General features: G+C 43.3%; 1 protein-coding gene across 10 annotated transcripts in view; it reads right to left on the reverse strand.

Annotated features, from left to right (window-relative positions):
- The window catches only part of LOC141755857 (unconventional myosin-VI-like), a 131,238-nt gene that overhangs the window by 47,994 nt on the left and 63,308 nt on the right, over window positions 1-19,936 (reverse strand). For all 10 annotated transcript variants that reach the window (XM_074615144.1, XM_074615142.1, XM_074615141.1 and 7 more), the window contains exons 13-18: window positions 13,804-13,961; window positions 13,512-13,603; window positions 11,191-11,263; window positions 6,984-7,111; window positions 5,185-5,280; window positions 4,207-4,377 (exon numbers count right to left, since the gene is read on the reverse strand). In XM_074615144.1, coding sequence (XP_074471245.1) covers window positions 4,207-4,377; window positions 5,185-5,280; window positions 6,984-7,111; window positions 11,191-11,263; window positions 13,512-13,603; window positions 13,804-13,961 — 718 coding nt within the window. The remainder of the gene's footprint in view (window positions 1-4,206; window positions 4,378-5,184; window positions 5,281-6,983; window positions 7,112-11,190; window positions 11,264-13,511; window positions 13,604-13,803; window positions 13,962-19,936) is intronic.

Consider the following 19,936-nt stretch of genomic DNA (forward strand, 5'->3'; position numbering starts at 1 on the left):
AACATGCTGTTGGTGTGTACTTATTATTTTCACTCTTTAAAAGTCACCAGAAGGCAGGAGACAAAGTCTCTGAAGCTCAAATCTTTCTGGTGGAGGACGTTCAGACCCCCGACTTTGGTTCTGAAATCCTTCCTATATTTAAGGTGTCAAGGTTGGCGAGTGGTGTTTTCATCCGTCCTGCTCATGTGCTGCAGATTAACGACAGACAGTGTGACCTGTTGAGGATCAGAATGGACCCCGCGGTGCTCAGCTAGGAACAGGATCCACATTCAGGCTAAAGAAGGTTATTATGAGCCGTGTCTGGATGAGCCTTTAGAATAGGACACACTTGTTATGATGTATTCAGTCCCCGTTATTGGGACGAAGCTACGTTGTCTGGTTATAATGAAAACCTACATGTCCCTCCACCACGCCTCGCGATTCGCCTCCGTCGCCGCAGCCTCTTCCCGTCACCTCGACCAGCGACTCAGATTTATCGCTGCTCATTTTCCCCCCGCGGATCCTCCTCTACACCTTTTGACCTTTAATCAGAGCCGGGATAGAGAGAGAGGCGACCCGGAGGCCAGAGCCGGCGGGATGACGAGGCTTTAGGAAAACACTACAGGTAACAGAGCTCACAGGTAATAAGAACTCAATCTACTCCGCTCCAAATCCCCCCTGAGTCCGGCTGAGACCGGCTCCACGCTGCAATCCTCCACAAGAACAGCAGGATGCTTTCAGGTGACTTTCTAAAACAGACACACATTTAAAGATTTGAACTGAGTGTTTGTTTGTTGTTTGGCATCAGTTTCAGTTTCAGTCTGTTTATTAATGAACTTCTGGCTTGATTATTATGATCTACGATAAAGGGCATTGCAAGAGTCCAACTCCACTTTTGCTAGTTAAACGGCGCAAAATCTGAGCGCAAAGTGAGGCGCACGGTGCAGAGGGGTCGTATTTAGTCTCTTCATTAATCACAGGTGTGTTTTGGGCGTAACAGGAAGTAAACCAATCAGAGTGTCATCTCACATTCCCTTTAGAAGACAGGTGCGCCTGCACGTTGGCGCATTGCTATATAAAAGGCGGATTCTTAAAATTGGAGAAGCGAGCGGTTTTCTGCTGAGGAAACGGATCTGATCGTGCGTGAAGTGAAAGTGCCGGTGGACCGTCTGCCTTCGCCATCTCCCAATCAAATGACCCGATAACCTATTTAACCGGTGCAGTTGGCACGGGGGTGAAAAGGGAATTATAAGATGATAGCACTAGGCTAAATATGATAAACATGTATTGAGAGAGAGATCCTTAACGCACCGGCGTACAGCTGAGTACCGGCGGAGAGGCGGTGCGTAACGCGCGGATCCATCAACCTCAAAACGGCGCCGTTTAGAGGGAGAGGGCCCGCAAACTTGCACACACAGAGGGATGATGGGAGGAGACGCCACAGAGGCGCGTGACCACCGTGATCTCTCTGGTCAAGGTGGTCACAGAGAGCGCAGCAGGTTGATCAATACAGAACGCCTGAGAGCCTTACGTTATTATATTATTATATTCTGAATTGTCATCTGACGCCTGAATTTAGTGTTTTCCTGAACATAAATAAAAACATTGTTCTCTCGCCGACACTGTTTTTAACTGAAGAGGAGGAGCGTGTTCGCGTGTTGTGAACCTGCCTGTGGACTCATCTTACTATCTGAATAATGGAGCCTTTAAATAGCAGGAAAATACTGCACCAGACTTTAGACCAGGTTGTTGTTCATTTTAAGACCAACACGCCCATGGGTGCACAGATGGGCACAAGTATATTTGGTACTTACACAACGTGGGCGCTGGGCGTGAAAATGAGAATTGCGTCGGTCTGAAACGAGCAATGACAGTTGTGCTGTGTGCCGCTTTGCGCCGGGTGTAAGATACCACTATATACCCTCCTCCTCCTCACATTTCTTCCTCCTTCTCTTCCCCTACATGTCTCTCCTACTTACAGTCTAATATACATAACAAACAATAACCTTAAGGACGTAGTTGAGAACCCTCTCCCTGGATTAAAACCCAATGCAGTGTTTATATAAATGGAGGATTGACTGACTTCAAAGAGCAGGATCTAACACCTCGGTGATGGACAGCGTCTGTACAGTCTCAGCGACGTACCGCACATATAAATCACGTCTCCGTACGCATGAGAAGGATCAAATATGTGTGTGCTTCAAAGACAGCAGTGTTCCTGTGAATACCATCAAACATCCCCTCCGCTGCCTGTACTGTCCACCACGCTGCTCTCTGATAACACCGCCGGCCATCACTCCCTCGGGTTAAGGGCTTCTTTCCCCCTCTGTTTTCAGGAGACATGATGGAGTGGAGCCGAGCGCTGTGGGTTTTTGTTTTTTTGCCGTTGGTCAGGTGACACATTAGGGCACATATCAAGGTGAGATGCTGAGCTGGATGAGTCACAGTGGAGGAAGAAGAAAGCTCCGTAACAACAAAGAAGAAGAAGAAGCTGCTCTCTGTTGTCTGATGTCTGAATGTACTCTGGAACATTTCACAGAGAGGAGTTCACCTTCTGTACCGACGGAGACGCTCTTTGTGTTCCTCTGAGAGGAAGTTACAGACGATTTCTGGAGTTCTGAGTCTAATACCGATATCAGTATTTCAGATTTATACAATATATCAACATCATCATAGTTGTTTTTGATAAGGATATGAATTTGGTTAGATTTTTAGTTCTGTCTGTCAAAACATTAATTAACTTTATTAAAGGCTTTAATTAAAGGAAGTGCTTCAGACCTTCAGATCTCATCTCATCGCAATACCACTCAGCTTAGTTACCTTAAGTTAATACCTTATTGGTGGATCAAAAAGTACGATCTGTGAAAGAAACCAAGATGATGACGACCAAAAATCAAGATGGAGACGCCAAAAACCAAGATGGTGACGGCCAAAAACCAAGATGGCGACAGCCAAAAAACCAAGATGGTGACGGCCAAAAATCAAGATGGCGACAGCGAAAAACCAAGATGGAGACGGCCCCAAAAAAAAAAATGGCGACGGCCAAAAACCAAGATGGCGATGGCTGAAACCAAGATGGCGACGGTCGAAAACCAAGATGGCGACGGCTGAAACCAAGATGGCGATGGCCAAAAACGAAGATGGCGACGGCTGAAACCAAGATGGCGACGGCCAAAAATCAAGATGGTGACGGCCAAAAAAAAAAAATGCCGATGGCCAAAAACCAAGACAGCGACAGTCAAACACCAAGATGGCGATGGCTGAAACCAAGATGGCGACGGTCGAAAACCAAGATGGCGACGGCTGAAACCAAGATGGCGACGGCTGAAACCAAGATGGTGACGGCTGAAACAAAGATGTGATGCTGTATTTCTTAAAGGACCAGTTTGTAGCATTTCGGGGGATCAATTGGCAGAACTGGAATATAATATTAATAAGTATGTTTTCTTTAGTCTATAATCATCTGACAATAAGAATCATGTTTTTGTTAGCTTAGAATGAGTCGTTTATATCAACATCGCGAGACTCGTCGCCCGACGACTTAACCTTAACTAGGTAGATCAAAAAGTACGATCTGTGAAAAAACATACAAGAATGTTGTCTCATCTATTCTTTAATCTATTTTTAATTGTGCAAATAGGCAAGAAAAACAAAACTCAAGGGACCAAAACTAAACTACAGGACATAAAATCTGCATTCTGCAGTGAGAGATCTACTGAACCTACTCGTGCCAGAAGTGTCCTGATGACACCAACTGATCAAGGATCAATGATTTATGGAGGCTTAGAAACGCTTCGCGCAGCATCTTTAACATGCGGGCCTGGTTCTGACCTTCGTTCAGGATATAGATCTGACACGCTGGTTCTAATGGTCAGGATGAAGCTGTCAGGGTTCACCTTAACAAAGGTCCCAGGAGAACATCTTAAAGGGAGAGTTTGGTTGTATGAGCTACTTCTCCATAGTCAGTGTGTTACCTACAGTAGATGGGAGTTAGTAGAAACAGACAGGAGTACCAGCACAGGAGCAAAGAGATGTACTGCTGTGAATTTATAGAATTGATATCAGTTTAGAAGCCGTTAGAATCTGTTATCGATGCTCTCTTCAAAGCCACCAGACTCCATTGACAAAAACAGTAATTTTACCTCTCAGAACACGGGAGTTACTGGTCTACCATGTCATGTGCACTCCATGTATTTTCTAGTTTCAGGTAAACACATTAAAACTCACCCTGAACTTGTTGCCGACGCTGATGAAGCTGAGTTTTCCCGCCTTCTGCTTCATGTCTTTGCTGTTGTTGGAGTTCTCGAAGAGTTCGCGGACGAAGCGGTCCTTGGACTCGCTGACCAGACACTCCAGAGACATGTGCAGGGCGTCGTTGTTCTTCTCCACAAACTTGGTCTGAAGAGAGAGACATTTTTTCAAGCAGACTTAGGAACATGTTTACAAACTCCGAGGATGTCTTATGACCGGTTCAGACTACACGATATCAGCCCGATTACAACCCGACACGGCCGTCCTAGTGTGTCGGCTCGGATCGGGAAAGGACAATGAATTTCGTGCGTGACAATCGATCATTTTATCTTGTGTAGTGTGTCATAGTATCATGGCACAACGTCCCGACAGAAAGTCTAGCATATTTGATTATTTTTTTCCCACGCCGTGTTCCGTCATCGCCGTGAGCGCACAACAATAAACGATGGCAAAGCGAAAGAGGAACGATGTTGCTGTGAGGCGGAATCGTGAAACAGAGGAAAGATTTGTGGAGCTAACGTCATGGCAACAACATCCCCGCCTTTCCTCGAGGGACGACCACGACAGGGTGAAGAAAGAAAAAAAAGCTGGCGTGAAATAGCAGAGGCACTTCAACAACCTGGTGAGGAAGCTACTGCCGTTAGCGTCACGCTTCTTTCCTGAGGACATCAGTCGTGAAAGACGACCAGCGATGATTGGCCGGGGACCGACGTCTAGTCTGTTATGTGAAGCATATCAGCATATACAAGATATATAAAACATGCAGTCTCGTTTATATGAGACAACAGGGTTTCCATCTGATTTTGGGGTTAATCTAAACTGTACTATCTCATCTGAACGGTCTCTTCCTTCGGTCAGGAGAGTTTTCTAACGTCCGGCGGTCGAAGAAAAGTAAATAAATAATTCCGTGTGACATTCATTTCAAAGATGGCTGTGTGTGTTTTGCGGACGCACCGTCTCGTAGCACACGGCTCCTGCAAAGTGTCTGATAATAAATCCTTCATCATCCCTCACGTTCCTGTGGACGGTCAGCTTAGACTTCCTGGGTACCTGAGGGACACACACACACACACACAGAGTCAACCACACACACACACACACACACACACACACACACACACACACACACACACACAGAGTCAACCACACACACACACAGAGTCAACCACACACACACACACACACACACACACACACACACACACACAGAGTCAATCACACACACAAGAAACTCAGCAGACTTCCTGCATCATATTTCTCATTTACGATGACGTGCTAATTCCCGCCCTGTCAATCACTCTGGGCTGGAAATGAAGATTAGGAGTCGGTGTTCAGTAATTTGACTGTCAGCTACACGGCGTCACTCTGAGGCTGAACATCGGCCTGAATGACGTCCCTGATTATAAAACCTAATCCACCTTCTGGAACATTTGTTTTATAGATTAAAAACTTGTTCAATAAAACAACATGGAGAGAATGTATTGTTACTTTTATAGGAAAAATACAGGGATAGAAACTGAAGTATGAACTAAAACAAAGATGGAGATGGCCAAAAACCAAGATGGCGACGGCCAAAAACCAAGATGGCAACGGCTGAAACCAAGATGGCGATGGCCAAAAACGAAGATGGCGACGGCCAAAAACCAAGATGGCAACGGCTGAAACCAAGATGGCGACGTCCAAAAACCAAGATGGCGACGGCCAAAAACCAAGATGGTGACGACCAAAAACCAAGATGGTGACGGCCAAAAACCAAGATGGTGACGTCCAAAAACCAAGATGGCGATGGAGATGGCGACGTCCAAAAACCAAGATGGCGACGTCCAAAAACCAAGATGGTGACGGCCAAAAACCAAGATGGCGATGTCCAAAAACCAAGATGGTGACGGCCAAAAACCAAGATGGCGCCGGCCAAAAACCAAGATGGTGACGGCCAAAAACCAAGATGGCGACGACCAAAAACCAAGATGGCGATGTCCAAAAACCAAGATGGTGACGGCCAAAAACCAAGATGGCGATGTCCAAAAACCAAGATGGTGACGGCCAAAAACCAAGATGGCGACGGCCAAAAACCAACATGGCGACAGCCAAAGCTTAGCACAAAGACTGAAAGCAGGGAGAAGCAGCTAAGTTATTGAAGGATATTATTTAGTATTTAGATGGAAATAAATACATAATTTGAGGAATCAAATTACTAAATTGAGAGAATGAAATAAGTATATTCGTCACACAACAATTCTAAGGAACCATTTATACGTGTCAGACAGAAAAGATAACTCTACGCCAAATGTGATGTAGGATACTGAACATGAATGAAAAGTTAATATAAGGTCTATGAAATGAGGCATCCTGTATAAATACACACTTTTAGATGTATTTTAAATGTCTGTGCAAATGAGTCATTGTGTTTTCCATTACAATGGTCACATTTAACAATTCAATTTGAAAAAATAGTGTTGTCTTTGCATCGTTATAATATAACAGAGAGAACTGTCCTTTTCTGCCTCATCTTTTATTGATGTTCAACTCTAGTGTCTTCTCAGGAGAATATAAACTGTAAACATTTTAACAATGCTGTTTTTCTTTGTAAGCTGATCTGTTGTTTGTAATGCCTGCAGTCTCTCTCTCTCTCTCTCTCTCTCTCTCTCTCTCTCTTTCTCTCTCTCTCTCAGGAGGAGTTAAATTAGTTTAGGGTGCCAAAATCTAATTTATCTGTCTCCAACTTCTCTTGTGAACTTTGAAGAGTCACTCACGGTGAGGCGGAAGTGGTCCTTGTGTTTGTTGTGAACGGTGTCGGTAAAGTGCTGGTCGCTGGGTTGAGGTAGTCGGTTCTCTTCGTCCAGGATGTCCAGGATGCCGACCATCTTCGCCTCCACCAGGTCTGTGGAGAAAGCACGAGAAGCATGAGAAAAGCTGCACCGATCAACGCTTCGGATCACCTGAGGCCAACCGGGCAACAAGACCAATTAAATTAAGGAGGGGTGATGGAGACGATTCAAAAATCCCATTAAAGTTAATTCGAATGGAAAGAGGCGTGGAGATCATAACAGTTTCTCCTTGACCTGATCTGACTCAGAAGGTGATGCAGGAGCTAATTGTGATTATTATTATTATTATTATTATAATATCAGTACAGTATATTACACTTGGAAGGTGCAAAAAGTGGTTTATGATTTCAGAAAAAGTCATTTCAAAGTCCAGCATTTCTGGTATAAAAACTCTATGACCCTGTTAATTCATCTTTAAGGAAACTAACTAAAATGTGCAAGAGTCAAGTCCCAAGTTCAGACAGCTATGTGTGCAATACAGAAGCAGGAGTAATACAAACTGGGAAGTAAATCTCAAGCCTTGGCCACGAAGTCCAGCTTCAACTCCCAAGTCAAGATCTACAAGTCCCACGTCATGTTCCAGTTCAATACCTACAAGTTGCAAATCAAGTCCCACGTCAAGATAGGGAAGCCCCAAGTCAAGTCCCGATTTTGTCGACTAATCGATTAGTTGATTTAATCGACAGATCTGTAAAACTGAGTTTCTCCACAAAGAATCACACAAAAACACCGATTTAATTCTGGTTGTTTACCAGAGATGTGCTCAGACGTTTCTTAGAAATAACTCAGTCAGCATGCAAAAAAAATGACTAATCAACTAAAGAAGTCTTAGTCGACTAAGATGAAAACGACCGATTAGTCGACTAATCGACTAAAGAAATCTTAGTCGACAAAAGAAATCTTAGTCGACTAAGAGGTCAAGACAGGACAGTTGAAAGTCAAGATCCAAGGTAAGACCTTCAAGTCCTACGTGAAGTCACAAGTCAACACCAACAAGTCCGAAAGTCAAGACAGAAAAGTCCCAAATCAAGCCCCAAGACTTGAAGAGCTTTTATGGACCTACTATTATATTGTTTTCTAACTTCTCTCTGGTCGCAGTACAGTATATTCCATATATAACTTTTCAGAGAAGAAGCCCGATCTATCCAGTGTACGTCACCAACAGTACCACAAACAACTCGTAAGGAGGTCGATGCCACGGTGAACCTGACAAGATGCCTGGAGAGGTGTCAAACCGTGTAAAACAGAAGCACAGTACAGGAGAGCAGCACTGACGAGGAGGAAGTTATGGAAGAGAGGAGTCATGTTTCCTGACATGAGTTGACATGAACACAGAGGAGCTGTTTGATACCGACTCCCACTCACAAACTCACTTCATCCAACTAACCGAGGCCAGAGGAGGCTCCACACTCTCTACTGAAACCCCCCCCCCCGGAGACATCCCCTCATCCTTTCATCCATCCCTTCATCCATCTACCACAAGAAACAACACGAGCACAGCCGGGAACAAAGCTGCCAGAATGAATGAAATGTTAGCAGATATATTGCCCTCTTAGACTGAAGTCCCAGAGATTTTCCATTAGGTTTTAATCTTTGTTTTAATCTCTACTTCGTCTTGCATGCAGTCATGTATCTCCTGTCTGCACACATTTAATTTTCTGCAACATCAAGTGTGATTTTTATGTTCTCTCTCTTGTGTTTGTGTGGACGGAGTAGCCGCCGCTCTACAACAGGAGCCCAAACAAACACGATACGTTACGGTAATCTACAGTTTGGAGCCGATGAGCATAGCTCACTGTAAACAGCCTGCGTTGGCCCGGACCGCCGCCTGCCTCCAGCTGTCTCCGCCTTAGTTAACCATCTCATATTGATGCTGTTTCACAGAGATGGACTTCAGCAAAATGCATAATTAACCTCCTTCACCTCTAAAATAACCTCACATCCATCTGCCTCCCCGTTCATGAAGACACTTTTCAGTCAGGACAGGAGTTCAGTTGCTCTGGGGCTTCATCACTTTGACTGTCCGTGAAAACGGCGCCGAGGCTCCGAGGTCAAACTGTGGAGAGGCAGATCTCGCTAAAAAAATGATGGCTCGGAGCCAGCAGCACATTAAGGCCAATAATGAGCAGGATTCTGCCGCCTGGGGTTCGCAAACATAACTTCAGCTTCTGTAAAGCTAAAGAAGATTAAAGCGCACAACTCCTGAACGAGAACATTAAAAACATGAATACTACAAAAGCAGAAACACCTGCAACAATCTTATAAAACCTCAAGCAGAGACTTGAGAACGCTTTATCTGAGACTATGAGAGATAAAGTGATACATACGGCAATGTACGCAATGCAGAAGAAGAGGTTACACAAAATCTCAAGTCTTGGCTATGAAGTCCAGATTCAAGTCCCAAGTCTAGCCTAGTCCCAAGTTAACATCAACAAGTCCCAAGTCAAGACAGGAAAGTTAAGACCTACAAGTTCCGTCAACACAGGAAAGCCCCGACTCAAGTACTAAGTTAACACAGAACAGTTTAAAGTCAGGTGCCAAGGTAAGGCCTTCAAGTCCCACATCAAGTCACAAGTCAACACCAACAAGTCCCATAACAAGACAGGAAAGTCTAAGGTCAAATCTCAAGCCAAGACCAACAAGTCCCAATTAAAGAAAAAGTCATGTCCCAAGTTAAGAACTACAAGACCCAAAACAAGACAGGGAAGTCGCAAGTCAAATCACAAGTTCTAGATCTAGATCTAAAAGTCCCGCGTCAAGTCCAGAGTCAAGGTAAACAAGTCCCATGTCAAGTCCCAAGTTACAACCTACAAGTCCAAAGTCAAAACAGAAACGTCTAAGTCAAGACAAAAAAGTTGAAAGTTGAGCTCCAAGGTAGGACTTTCAAGTCCAACATCAAGTCACAAGTCAACACCAACAAGTCCAAAGTCAAGAAAAAGTCATGTCCCAAGTCAAGAACTTCAAGTCTTATACCAACAAGTCCCAATTAAAGACAGAAAAGTTTCAAGTCATGTCCCAAGTTAAGTACCACAAGGCCTAAATTGGAAGTAAAGAAAATTCCAAGTCCCAAAATAAGACAGGAAAGTGCCACGTCAAGTGCAGAGTCAAGGCAAACAAGTCCCATGTCAAGTCCCAAGTTACGACCTACAAGACCAAAGTCAAGACACAAAAGTCAGTTCCCAAGTTTAAAATGACAAGTTCTAAGTCAAGACAGAAAAAGACCAAGTCAAGTCCCAAGTTAAAAACTCCAAGTCCCAAGTCAAGACAGAAAACTCTAAGTCAAGTCCCAAAACAAATACTACAAGTCCCAAGTCAAGACAGGAAAGACCACATCAAGTCCCAAGTTAAAAACTACAAGTCCCAAGTCAAGACATAAAAGTCCAAATCAAGTCCCAAGTTAGGACCTAGAAGTCCCAAGTCAAGACGGAAAAGTCCAAGTCAAGTCCCAAGTTACGAACTACAAGTTCAAAGTCAAGAAAGAAAAGTCCAAGTCAATGTCCCAAGTCAAGACACGAAAGTTGCAAGTCAAGTTCCAATGTAAGACCTTCGAGTCCCAAACAAAGACAGAGAAGTTGCGAGTCATGTCAAGCTAAGAACTACAAGATCCAAAACAAGATAGGAAAGTCCCAAGTCAAGTCCAGAGTCAAGACCTACATGTCCCAAGTCAAGTCCCAAGTTAAATCCCTCCATGCTACAGGTAGAACTGTTTCATAATGCATGACACACTGCAGATGTTTAATTCAAGTAAAACCAAGAAGAGAATGTCCCTCGTCGACTGTATGAATGTCTCACCAGTTACTTTAGAGCAGATGTGTCGTCACTGACTGCAGGAAGCTGATTAATTCACCGTTCTGATATATTCTGCAGACATTAAAGCATCATCTGGATGTTTGACTCTACCTGTGTGACCTGAAACATCTAAAATACGTTGTTTGTTTGGTCAGAGATACCCAGCTTCTTTTTATCTTCTACATGAGGGTGAAAATATCAGTTATACAAAAATTAATATTCAACACCTTTGCAATAAGAAAAACAACACTCCACAGCAGAAACATGGAGGACGAGCAACTGGAGCTGCTCTGAATGCAGAAACACAATAATGAGTGCAGAATGATGAGTGGCGTCTTCATACCGATGCAGTCCTGATTGTCGACATAGTGAACCTCGTTGACTCCGAGCCCCTCCCTCTGGTACAGCTCTTGCTCCTGGAATGCAAACGAGAGATTTTCTAATGAGAATCCATAACCATATTCGCAGCGTGTACACGCCGGCGTTCGTCTAATGAGGAGGAGGAGGCCGACGACTCGGTGGTTCCGCCTGGAGGGCATTCTGGCTCTCTAACAAAATGGCACTTAGACCGGGCTTTCTGCTATTACACCTTCATGCAGAATGAGCATCTTAAAGGTGGCGTCTTTCATGCTGCTAACAGATGTTTGGGCACCAACATCCCCAAGAATGTAAATGAGGCGTTTTGGAGGTGCGGGGGGAAACGATTGTCATCATAACAAGAAATGAAAGTCAAACAAAATATCATTTAAGTTTTAATGATGCTTCATTTTTCTTTTCAAATTATAAAAACCTAAGGAATCCATTGCTACCAACCATGTCATGAAGGAGGTAAAATAACGCTGCAAATTTGGGCTAAATTTTGGCGAGGAAAACCCGTCATGGCCATTTTCAAAATGGTCCCTTGACCTCTTACCTCCAGATATGTGAATGAAAATGGGTTCTATGGGTACCCACGAGTCTACCCTTTAGAGACGTGCCCACTTTATGATAATCACATTATTATTATTTAGTTATTTTTGCCTATTCTAAAATGGTATATTTGAATATTTCTACATACTGGGGTCCCTAAACAGTCTTGAGATTACATAAATTGTGTGTCACTATAAAGCTGAGACTCTCCTTTTATAAAATGACCTGTGGTGACCTCTAGGATAATCACAGCTTCATGAAACTTTACAGCCACAAACTAGAGACCTAGTGCATTCAGAGGATGGATGGATCAAACTAGAGACCTAGAGCATTCAGAGGATGGATGGTTCAGACTAGAGACCTAGAGCATTCAGAGGATGGATGGTTCAAACTAGAGACCTAGAGCATTCAGAGGATGGATGGATCAGACTAGAGACCTAGAGCATTCAGAGGATGGATGGATCAAACTAGAGACCTAGAGCATTCAGAGGATGGATGGATCAGACTAGAGACCTAGAGCATTCAGAGGATGGATGGATCAGACTAGAGACCTAGAGCATTCAGAGGATGGATGGTTCAGACTAGAGACCTAGAGCATTCAGAGGATGGATGGTTCAAACTAGAGACCTAGAGCATTCAGAGGATGGATGGTTCAAACTAGAGACCTAGAGCATTCAGAGGATGGATGGTTCAAACTAGAGACCTAGAGCATTCAGAGGATGGATGGATCAAACTAGAGACCTAGAGCATTCAGAGGATGGATGGATCAAACTAGAACAACTTATTAGACATGATAGAGCATGGGGATGACCATCATATACTTCTATCATAATGTTCTAAGCCTTGATTAATGACTAGAACAACTTGACACACAGTGCTGAGCTGCATCTCAAATTAATCTTCAGGTTCCAGCTTTCAGATGATGTACACCACTTCTATGTGACATCTACTGCTGACCTGCTACCTAAACAAATAGACAAAAACGGGTCTATTGTGGGTCCCAGAGGGTTAAGAAGTTCAAACAAAGTTCAAACAGTTATGACTTTAATGATTGGCTGATTATATTTTCTATATAGTTTCTTTCACAGTTTATTTTGTAACAAACACTCCAAACAGCAGTAAAACCATTATAAGGCCGAGGACTGCTCAGCGTTGGCGGAGGTTTAAGCACTCGAGTGCCTTCTAGTTCGTTATGTGAAGACCCTGAGTTACAAAAAAATGATATGTCGAGCATCATTATTTTCCAAAATAGAGATGTGGTGTTTTGGAACATTGTAGACATGGACAACTTCGGATTTCATGCTAATGGTTGTTTGGGTGCTGAAGATGTCCGTTTAATCCGAAAATGAGACATAAAGTTTACTGAAAGCAACATAAAACTTCCTGCATTGGGTATTTTATTAAGAGAAACACATTCATAGGATGGAATCTAAACCATAATCATCACAACGCATACTTTCATAAGGGAAATAGAATGAAACCCTCCTTTAAAAGTGATCAAAGTTTAGATGTTATGTTGTGAGGTGTCTGAACTTTGGAAAATCAATACTTATTCAGAAATGAGACACCCACAATTTTGGAGAAATGACACCTATTCTTAGAAAATAAGTGCTTACAGTGAGAAAAGCACTTATAACAACGGTATAAATCAAAGTCCTGAGTCTCTCCGAGATGTTTGCTTTGAGCTGCCGGTGTTTGTGAGTGCCGGCTGATGATGGATCTGAGGAGGTTGATTTTGTGAACGACGGGTCTCACCTCTTTCAGTATGCGCTCGTTGAAGAACTGCTGCAGTTTCTCGTTACAGTAGTTGATGCAGAACTGCTCGAAGCTGTTGTGTTCAAAGTACTCTGCAGAACAGAAACAGCAGCAGAGTCACAGTTAAAGGAAATCATGCACAGTATAGACGCTCTTTAGCTGTCAGTACAATATGTTTTACAAATACATTTATATAAGCCTTCTGCTAATAAAAGAGAAAAGAAAAGATCAGGACATCTCTAGCTTTCACTTTTCAAATGCCAAGACGTTCTGGTGGATACCGGATACTAACCAAAGCCAGCGATGTCCAGGACGCCGATGAAGTTGGCGGAGGAGTCGAAGGGGAAGCACTGGTTGGCCCGGGTCACCACGTGGTCGAACAGGTGGCTGTACACGGCCTTCGCCAGGGCATCCCGAGCGTTGTTGGCCTGCTCCACTTTGAGCGGCACCCTGGAGACACACAGAGGAGTAAAAAGCAAAAGGGTCACAATGATGTACTGATGGTTTACAGAAGAGGACATAAGGAGTGTTTCTGTGTGAAATACATCTTTTGAGTGTGTTTGTGTATATTTGAAAGAACACACATATACATACAGTATATATTAGGACTATCATAGTTAACGCCATAATAACACCCTTAAAGTGGTACTGATACCAAAAGAGTCCTACTCCCATGTTGATACAAAAAATCCCCCTTTAAGGTAAATTTTGAACAAATAAAAAATATGTGATTAATCACGATTAAATGTTTTAATCGATTGACAGCCCTAGTCATACATTTTGGTTGCCTAAAAATGTCTTATTCAGCGTTCGGTTGTACTTAACTCCACCCTATCGTGTCACCTCTGGTTGTAAAAAAAACAAGACGGCGCCGACCAAAAACCAAGATGGTGACGACCAAAAACTAAGATGGCAACGGCCAAAAACCAAGATGGTAACGGCCAAAAACCAAGATCGCGACGGCCAAAAACCAAGACGGCACCAACCAAAAACCCAAATGGTGACGACCAAAAACCAAGATGGTGAGGACCAAAAACCAAGATCACAACGCCCAAAAAGCAAGACGGCGCCAATCAAAAACCCAAATGGTGACGGCCAAAAAGCAAGACGGCGCCGACCATAAAACAAGATGGCAACGGCCAAAAACCCAAATGGTGACGGCCAAAAAGCAAGATGGCGCAGACCAAAAACCAAGATGGCGCCGACCAAAAACCAAGATGGCGCCAACCAAAAACCAAGATGGCAACGGCCAAAAACCAAGATCGCAACGGCCAAAAACCAAGACGGCGCCGACCAAAAACCAAGATCTCGACAGCCAAAAACCAAGACGGTGCCGACCAAAAAACAAGATGGCGACAGCCAAAAACCCAAATGGTGACGGCCAAAAAGCAAGATGGCGCAGACCAAAAACCAAGATCGCGACGGCCAAAAACCAAGACGGCGCCGACCAAAAACCAAAACGGCACCAACCAAAAACCCAAATGGTGAGGACCAAAAACCAAGATGGTGAGGACCAAAAACCAAGATCACAACGGCCAAAAAGCAAGATGGCGCCAACAAAACCAAGATGGTAAAGACTAAAAACTAAGATAGCAACTGCCAAAAACCAAGATATAATAAATATATAATAACCATTGGTACCAACCATGTCATACTAGCTTGTCAGGTAGGAGATTAAAAAACGCTCCAAACTTTTGTTTTTCAAGTGTTTATTGGATTTTATTGGATTGTCGTCTACTAAATTGTTTTTCATCTTATTTTGTTGTCATTTATTTTATTTATTTTTATTTTTCTAAATGATGTTAGCTGTTTTTTCCTTTTTTCTTGACATCTCCACTCACATTTCTTATTGTTTCCATTATCTGGATTTTATGAAGTCTTATGTGTGAGTGTGTACATAAAAATAAAAAAACATAGATTGACAGGGAACTGAAGGAAATCAAGTAATTTTTTATATCTCAAATACGATGATTTGCAGCTTTCCTGTTTTACAGTATATTCCTGTAAACTGAGTTATCGTTGAGTTCTGGACAAACAAGTAATGTGATTTCTTGGCTTCTGGGAAATTGCCATTTTTCACATTTATTTTAAAGACTGAACAAACGGAGGCTTGATGTATATCCCTGTCAATGACGAGGTCATAAATAGCCATTAAATCCCTGTACAGGTGACACACCTCTGACCTCTGACCTCAGCACTCCCTCTTATTGATCTTTTAGCTTAACACTGCTAACTGAAGACTGTGAGTCTATTCTGCTGTGTAACACTTGGAGCTAATTGCCTGAAGTAATGAAAGTATCATGAATCTGCCTCTGGGGATACAGTGAGTCTAACATTCACTTTAAACCAAACAGGACTTTCCAAGCAGATAATTGTGTTATTGACAGCTGAGGAAAGAGTGATTGGGTGTGAGAGGCGGCGGCCATAAAGCCGTGGCAGAAACCATAACCGGCAGCGGGCTCTGTGGAGGTATTGTAATTGCTTCTAACTGTGTGTGAGCGCACGGTTCAATAGCGGCACACACACACACAAAAGAAAGGAGTGACTCGATCGCAGGGGCCAGATAAAATGTACCACATTAATCTGCTGCGAGGGCTCAAGTTTGTGCTCAGGACTTTACTTCAGCTGCAGTGCACTCGAGGACACGCCGGGAAAGAACTCTCAAAGCTCCGAATTACCACTTCCAAAATCAACCTCTCCCTCTCTCTCCCTCTCCATCTCTCTCAGCGACAAATTATCTCCTCTGCACATACCTTTATAAGCCACATGTAACATCACGGAGAATACTGACGCCAGATCCCTGCAGGTGTCTCCGTGGTGTTTCTCTAACACATTATGTTGTGGTAGGACGATCTGCTGCGAGAAGGACAGACCCCCTAAAGCTGCAATCTGTCATCCACTTCTACACCTGCATGCTGTGTGCATTCACATCAATATGTGCAGTATACATATATATATCTATATATATATAGATATATATGTATGTACGGTCTAAGTGACCTTGACCTTTAACTACGAAAAACTAATCCTTGAGTCCAAGAGGACATTTGTGCCAAAATTGAAGAAATTCCCTCCAGGTGTTCCTGAGATATCACCTTCTCGAGGATGGACCGGACGGACGGACAACCCGCCATGTCTGTCGCCGGCGTGGAGGCATAAAAATATACCAAAATGTGCAAAATACACAAAATAGTAAACATATACAAGATAGTAAACATGGTTAAAAGTTAAGAGAGAAAGTAAAAAGTAAGTGCAGTCAGTTGGAGGCTCACAGGTTGGATGATGGGATGATAGATTGACGTTTAGAAACGGTAAAAGTCGGAGCTTTAAGGTAGAAAACATGTGAATTAAATAAAGTGGGAGGCATGTTGGGTGGAATGTAGATGGATGTGGTGAGACTCAGGAGTTACTGTAGGTTTGTTTAATGACGCGTCCGGCTGGGTGACGGACTAATCCCACCTCCACTCTCACAAGCTGTTAACCGCTGACCTCGCCCGCCGCCGGGTCGCCGTGATTGGCATCTCCCATTTTCTCTTCACCCTCCCACTCGGTCTTACCCCCCCCCCCCACCACCCCGTCCTCTCACTCTGTTGAAATCACACTTGGATGTTCCCTGTTGTGAGTTTAAGTATCATACAACCCTCTCTGTTATCTGATCTTATCTGTCCTCTTTCACTCCCTTGTTTTGTCTGAACTTGATTTTCTTCCCACCGTCTCACTCCATCTTTCTCTTCACACATAAAAACACTTTCTTTCTCTTCACTTCCAGGTCACTCCATCTGACCCAACAAGTCCTATAGATTACTGTAAACAACAAAATAGTTTGTTTGTAAGGCTGAGTAAAGTTTAAAATATTACAATACCACCACCCTTAAAGTGGTACTGATACCAATAGACTACTACTCCCATGTTGACCTTTAAGGTACATTTTGAACAGATAAAAATATGTGATTAACCATGATTAAATATTTGAATCGATTGACGGCCCTAATCATAACATCTTGGTTGCCTAAAAATATCTTATTAAGCGTTCTGTTGTACTTAACTCCAGCCTTTCATGTCACTTCTGGTTTAAAAAAAACAAGATGGCAACGGACCAAAAAGCAAGATGGTGACGACCAAAACCAAGATGGCGACGGACCAAAAAGCAAGATGGTGATGACCAAAAAACCAAGATGGTGACACCCAAAAACCAAGATGGCGACGGCCAAAAACCAAGATGGCGACGGCCAAAAACCAAGGTGGCGACGACTACCAAACAACAAGATGGTGACGACGACCAAACACCAAGATGGTGACGACCAAAAACCAAGGTGGCGACGGTGAAAAACCAAGATGGCGACGGCCAAAAACCAAGATGGCGACGGCCAAAAACCAAGGTGGCGACGACTACCAAACAACAAGATGGTGACGACGACCAAACACCAAGATGGTGACGGCCAAAAACCAAGGTGGCGACGGTGAAAAACCAAGATGGCGACGGCCAAAAACCAAGATGGTGACGACAGTCAAAAACCAAGATGGTGACGACCAAAAACTAGGATGGTGACAGCCAAAAACCAAGGTGGCGATGGTGAAAAACTAAGATGGTAAACCAAGATGCTGATGACCAAAAAACCAAGATGGTGACACCCAAAAACCAAGATGGCGACGGCCAAAAACCGAGATGGTGACGACAGTCAAAAACCAAGATGGTGACGACAGTCAATAACCAAGATGGTGACGACAACCAAACAACAAGATGGTGACGACCAAACACCAAGATGGTGACGACCAAAAACTAGGATGGTGACGGCCAAAAACCAAGACGGCGACGCCCAAAATGCCGAACTCGAGGCTTCAAAACGGCCGTCCACAAACCAACGGGTGACGTCACACTCTACGGTCCAGAGTAGATTTGAGGGTGGACTTGGAATGAGTCAGATTAGTTGTGACTCGTGACACCAAAATCATGTATTATTATTGTGCGATGGTTATGGTTATGGTTACTATGGTAACTGATTAGTTTAGGACTCTCTCAGGATGTCAGGTTTGGCCTTTTCTATGGCATCAATATCAAGGTCTCTTAAACCTCTCCCTCTGTTACTCTCTCAACTCTCACCTTCTTCAACATCTCCTCTTCCTCACCTCCATTCTCCATCAATGAGCGTGTTTACAGGCACACAATAGAATCTAGTTTAATTGTAGGTTACTGAGGAAGTCACATAACATGTTTACTTCCACTTTAACACTCTCTCTCTCTCTCTCACTCTGTGTGTTTCAATTAGCGTTACTGTCATGGCACATAATTACATTTCTGTTTCCCAAAATATGCCGAGCACAAAATAATACACAAATAAAGGAAACAAAAAAGACAAATAGCCGATTTTAATTCTCTCTCTAAATCCAATCTCCCTCCCACTCTCTCCCTCCCTCTCTCGCACTCTCTCTCCCTCTCTCCCTCTCTCAGCCCCACACAGAGCCGTCTGCCCTCCTGCTTACATAACCAGACAAATAAATAACCAGCTTAGGTGATGCAGCCAGCTGGCAGGAGACCAACCCTCCACCGCCTCTCTTCAATTCACCTACTGCTCTCCTTTTACCAAATCAAAGCCGTAATCTGTGACAGTTTTCATATAAATAAGATAAGACTGTTTGGACTATTAACTTTAACATCTTCTGCTCTACATACTGGAGGTCTGGTGGATCTTAACGAGGGAGAAACTCACTCTGGAAATGATGTGTTTTGGAATAAAAATGGAGAGTTTAACACGAGCAGTGATGGTGGTGACACAGGGAAAAGAGAGACGCCTACAGAAAAGTACCATGAACAACGCCGTCACATTGAGTATTGTACAGACCAAAGTGGAAAGAACCGTTCACATCAGCCAATTAGTTAGTAATTAATCGTTTCTATATACTATACTAAGTTAAATACCGATCTATAATCTTTATAAACAGATTCTGCATTCACATGTACTGTAGGATCTGTAGAAAACAAGATTTGGGCATCAGAAGTTCTGGTTTCCGTTTGTAGTCTGAGTAGTATTGACCAATCACGTTGTAGCAGGCTTTGGTTGAATGCAGGTAAACAGTGTGTGTAGAGGGGAAATGAGGCGAAACGCATCGGCTGAAATGCAATCTGGGAACCCACGGGCTATCGTCTGACGGTGATTTAGCTTTTTATTATAAGAAGAATTATAATTATATTATAAGAAGTTACAAACAGTCCCTTTAAAAAAATTAGCATTAACACGTTATTATCGCGTTAACTTTGACAGCTCTCATTTCTTTTTACTGTCCATCGTGAGTATCGCAGTGTTGTAGCAGAGCAATGATACTCTAACTGACACTAATACAATCAATTTAGCAAATTAAGAAGCTGACATTCGCTGTTTGAGTCTGGTTTCACATCAAGATGTCCACTTCCTTAACTCTGGTTTAAA

Source organism: Sebastes fasciatus, chromosome 18 (assembly GCF_043250625.1).
Source record: "Sebastes fasciatus isolate fSebFas1 chromosome 18, fSebFas1.pri, whole genome shotgun sequence".
Classification (NCBI taxonomy): domain Eukaryota; kingdom Metazoa; phylum Chordata; class Actinopteri; order Perciformes; family Sebastidae; genus Sebastes; species Sebastes fasciatus.